Source organism: Penaeus chinensis, chromosome 21 (assembly GCF_019202785.1).
Source record: "Penaeus chinensis breed Huanghai No. 1 chromosome 21, ASM1920278v2, whole genome shotgun sequence".
NCBI classification, from domain to species: Eukaryota; Metazoa; Arthropoda; class Malacostraca; order Decapoda; family Penaeidae; genus Penaeus; species Penaeus chinensis.
Genome location: NC_061839.1, coordinates 16,468,778 through 16,473,777, shown reverse-complemented (window position 1 = coordinate 16,473,777; position 5,000 = coordinate 16,468,778). Strand labels below are relative to the sequence as shown.

At 39.8% G+C, this 5,000-nt stretch overlaps 1 protein-coding gene across 5 annotated transcripts in view; it reads right to left on the bottom strand.

Moving 5' to 3' along the window:
• Window positions 1-5,000, bottom strand: part of LOC125036469 (leucine-rich repeat-containing G-protein coupled receptor 5-like) — a 162,829-nt gene that overhangs the window by 11,145 nt on the left and 146,684 nt on the right. For 4 of the 5 annotated variants that reach the window (XM_047629062.1, XM_047629064.1, XM_047629066.1 and 1 more), the window contains 8 exons: window positions 4,872-4,943; window positions 4,685-4,756; window positions 4,287-4,355; window positions 2,424-2,567; window positions 2,035-2,175; window positions 1,805-1,870; window positions 1,482-1,625; window positions 1-17 (listed from right to left, as the gene is read on the bottom strand). The exon at window positions 1-17 is cut by the window's left edge and continues 55 nt beyond it. In XM_047629062.1, coding sequence (XP_047485018.1) covers window positions 1-17; window positions 1,482-1,625; window positions 1,805-1,870; window positions 2,035-2,175; window positions 2,424-2,567; window positions 4,287-4,355; window positions 4,685-4,756; window positions 4,872-4,943 — 725 coding nt within the window. The remainder of the gene's footprint in view (window positions 18-1,481; window positions 1,626-1,804; window positions 1,871-2,034; window positions 2,176-2,423; window positions 2,568-4,286; window positions 4,356-4,684; window positions 4,757-4,871; window positions 4,944-5,000) is intronic. The other variant, XM_047629065.1, reaches the window with a different exon arrangement.

Sequence of the window (5,000 nt, the reverse complement as noted above, 5' to 3'; positions counted from 1 at the left end):
GGTTGTGCTGGAGGGCCCTGGAATATCCACACATGTTTTATTTCACGTACAGATAAACTAACATATTAAACAAATATACCTAAGCATACTACTATACTCTGTTATTTTAAAAAGCGCGCTTTGGTAAAATGTAAAATCTGAACATGTTTATGTATCGATTTCTTGAGAAAGAAAGGCTGAGGTCTTGAACTTGTGCCAAAATGGGAACACAACTCTCTCCAAATTTCGTTTCCGTAAATAAGCCTTCATATGTTAGAGATCCTGTGATTCCTTGTTCTTATCATGCTCCGTCTATCCACAATTACGAGGGAAATGTATGGACAATATAGAGACCGAACGATAACAGATATATAACTTAGTCTTGATAGTAACACTAGACTTGTGTTACGTATTATGCAAATTGCTATTCTCTTTTCGGTATTATTTGCAGGAGAATCTTTAATCTACTTCTGTTAAAAACGTCAATATCAATCCCTATTTCTAAGCGGTCATTCGTTCTCAAACCGGGCAAAATATCATAACTTAAAATGGGAAAAAGTGAAGTAGGAAAGGAAGAAAAACAGTGTCGCAATACAGTGAAAACATATAAATGTTTTTACAGCCGATATGTACTCACTTTTTTTTTTTCACTAACTCCCAACTACATGAAACCTGATTCTGACATGACAAAATACATTTAATATCTTTCATTCATCATAATTTGATATCACTTTTGTATAGTATATCTATGTTATTTTTGCCCCTCTCTTTTATTATCTACTCATCAGATTCTCTCTCTCTCTCTCTCTCTCTCTCTCTCTCTCTCTCTCTCGCTCTCTCTTCTCTCTCTCTCATTTTCTTCCACTATCAGTTTATCTTACATTTTCTTTCTCATTGTCCTGCACGTCATCACTTCTATGCCTTGTCTTTCTCTCACTGTGTTTTTCCACCCTTTTCTCTCTCCTTTGTTCTGTCCATCTCATTTTCTTTCGTCCTTTTTATCAATCCATTTATTCTTTCTCCTTCTCAGATGAGCCATCGGTCCTTATCTTTTTCTCTTTCTCTCTATTCTGTGGTAAAATATCCTAAAACTTTTCCATTTTCTTTTTTCCCTGAGTCATCTATCCTTTCTCTTCGTCTTTATATTTTTCTTTTGATCCATCCATCCCACTTTTTTTCTCCTTCTGTAATCTCTCTCTCCTATCCTTTTTTCCCCTCTCCTTTAATCCATCTCCGCATTTTTTATAATTATTTGTTTTATTTTTTTGCTTTCTCTCTCTTTCCATTAATCCCTCCCACCCATCCTTTTCTCTGTCTCATTTAATCCGCACCTACTATCCTCTACACGTCCTCTCTCTTTCCTTTAACCCATCCCTCCTATCCTTTTCTCTTTGTCTCTCTCCTTTAATTCATCCCTACTATCCATGTTTTCGTGTTTTCTTTCTTTCCTTGAATCCCTCGCTCCTGTCCTTTTCTACTCCTTTCTCTCCTACGATACTTACAAGACCTGCAGCTTAGACAGCCCCGTGAAAGCATCGGCGGGGATGTAAGTGATCTTGTTATGGTGCAGAAGGAGATCCTGGAGAGAAGGCGCCCCGACGAACTTGTAGTGTCCCAGGCTAGTGAGTGCGTTGTTACTCAGGTCGCTGTTGGAGACATGTAAAAAATACTGTTTTATTTTGAGGTAAGAGGCTTTCCGTGGAAATATGGCCAAGGTAAATAGTTATGTAGTGAGGTCTTTATAATTCGCCCTTCGGCACAACAGTGTCGCAATACAGTAGAGAGGAGGCCTGCGTAGGTTACCATGGTAACGTCACATACTCACAGCAGTCTGAGATGTGAACAGTTAGTCAGTTGCGGGATGCTCGTGATGGAATTCAGATGAAGGTTCCTTTGAGATAAAAACACATGATTAGAATTTGCATACGTAATATGATTATAATATCCACAATAATATACCATCGAGTGTTTGGGCTAAAACCTTGAAAATATATACTCAGTTCCTTTGCTTATTTATAATGATTGATCATTATAAAATGTAGTGTTTATACTTACAGGCTTAGTAACCTGGGCGTAAAAGAGCACAGGTTATCAGGGACGGACTTGAGGGATGCGCGGTCAATCCTCAGCAGTTCCAGGTTGTGGGTTCCGTTTAGGGAAGGAAACTCCTCCAGGTCTCGGATCTCCTTCAGGATGCTGGGGAGGAAAGAGGCGAGACGTAGAGTCTTATATAACACCCACACACACACACACACACACACACACACACACACACACACACACACACACACACACACACACTCTCTCTCTCTCTCTCTCTTTATCTCTCTCTCTCTCTCTCACACACACAAACCACACACGCGCACACAATCAAATCAGTTACATCATTTCAAGTTTCGCTTTGGCGAATCCTAAACAATAGAAGCGGCGTGGCGGTCACTTACAGCTTCGTGAGCGACGGCAGGTGCGAGAAGGCTTCGTTGTGGACGGCGGCAAGTGGGTTCGGCTGAAGAACCACCTGCTTCAGAAGACTCAGGCCCTTGAATGACTCTTCCGAGATGTAAGTCAACTGATTGTTTCCGAGATGCCTGAAGGGGAAAAAAATCGCTGCCTAAGATGACGGAAGTCTCAAGCTTCGCCTATTTAAAGCTTTTCTATTGACAGTCAGAATATCTCTTCACAGTTTTGTTACTGGAATATGCAGGAATATCCAAAGCTTGGTAAGGGTTGTAAATGTTTTCTCAAGGGAGAGGGGTTATTTCTTCAAAAATTTGGGACTCTTGATACCAAAGCAAAGTGTCGACTCTATTTGCTTTAATAATAAAGACTTAGGATCTTCTCTATCATCGTAATAGATCTCACTCTAAAGATTATAACTGATTTATCCTAAGCTTTATGTAACTTACCGCACATTCGGCTACTTTGATTTACGACGAAGCTTTTAACACTAAAGGGTTTATTTTAAATTAAATCGGCAAAACCAAATTGTTCCCACGCAAATCATGCACGAGATACTTTAAACCACCTGAAATTAATCTGGCTTAACTCAATTATTGTGACGCATTACCTGTCACAGTGACTCCATGTATCTTTCCGATCAATTAAGTCAGTCAGTCATTTCCATCTGCTACTCTATTTTCAGTTTATCTTCCTTATTTTTCTATGTGGAAATTCACGGCACTCTTCATCACTTATATTTAGTCAAACCAACTGCGCCATTTAGACCTTACCTCACTCATACTTTGTGTCTAAAGTGACGACATTATCCTAGAATTGACTTTATTGAAAAATCACTTGAACCTTAACCTAGAGGCGACTTGACCTATGCGTGACTTAAACTGGTAGTAACTTATCCTAAAGGTAACGATCTAAGAGTGACTTTGCATAAAAGCAAATTCACCTAAAATTAACTTAAATTAGTCGCGACTCATCCCAAAATGCCCTACGACTTAATTTAAAAGCGTCTTCCCCTTAGAGTGACTTAATTTAAAAGCGTCTTGCCCTAAGAATGACTTAATTTAAAAGCGTCTTGCCCTTAGAGTGACTTAATTTAAAAGCGTCTTGCCCTAAGAATGACTTAATTTAAAAGCGTCTTGCCCTTAGAGTGACTTAATTTAAAAGCGTCTTGCCCTAAGAATGACTTAATTTAAAAGCGTCTTGCCCTTAGAGTGACTTAATTTAAAAGCGTCTTGCCCTAAGAATGACTTAATTTAAAAGCGTCTTGCCCTAAGAGTGACTTAATTTAAAAGCGTCTTGCCCTAAGAGTGACTTAATTTAAAAGCGTCTTGCCCTAAGAGTGACTTAATTTAAAAGCGTCTTGCCCTAAGAATGACTTAATTTAAAAGCGTCTTGCCCTAAGAGTGACTTAATTTAAAAGCGTCTTGCCCTAAGAGTGACTTAATTTAAAAGCGTCTTGCCCTAAGAGTGACTTAATTTAAAAGCGTCTTGCCCTAAGAGTGACTTAATTTAAAAGCGTCTTGCCCTAAGAGTGACTTAATTTAAAAGCGCCTTGCCCTAAGAGTGACTTAATTTAAAAGCGTCTTGCCCTAAGAGTGACTTAATCTAAAAGTGACTTGTCATGAGAGTGACAATCTAAATGTGTCTTGCCCTAAGAGTGACTTAATGTAAAAGTGTCTTGTCATGAGAGTGACTTCATCTAAAAGTGTCTTGTCAAGAGTGACAATCTAAGAGTGTCTTGCCCTAGGAGTGACTTAATTTAAATATGTCTTGTCATGAGAGTGACAATTTAAAAGTGTCTTGCCCTAAGAGTAACTAAACCTAAAAGAGACTTGCACTAATGTACTCACAGACGGCGTAATTGCGTGAGACTTAGGATGGCGGGCGGAATGAGCCTCAGCTGGTTCTCAGTCAGGTCCCTGGAAGGATTGAGGCGGTCTGAGTTTCCTAACAGCAAGCTTATATATCAGAACATATCAAAACGCATTAACAGGATGGGACAATAGTCATGCTCTTATGAAAAGACAGTTATCGTATGGTGGTGAGGTTAGGGTAAAGGTAATGGCAACTAGCTAGTTCGAAAAGGTGCAAATAACCACCGTCCTTTATAACACACACACACACAAACACACACACACACACACACACAAACACACACACACACACACACACACACACACACACACACACACACACACACACACACACACACGTACACGCGCGCGCGCGCGCGACCCCCAATACGTACAAGACCTGCAGAGATGTGAGTGGAGTGAAAGCCTCGTCGTCCACCTCGACTATCTGATTCTGGTGTAGGGACCTGAGGGAGGAAACACACTCAATTATCTAATTAAAAAACACAACTTAATAAACAAAGAAAAAACACATATTTATGCAGATATATGAATAGACAAGCGCCTGGGGCGTTTTCTTACAGAGATAGTAGTTTGTCGTTCCCAAGGAGGTCGCCGTTTCGCAGATGAGTCACCTTATTCCGAGCCAGGTTTCTGTCGGAGATTTATTTGCTATATACTCGTGAATGTAATGCGAACTCTAATGCCACA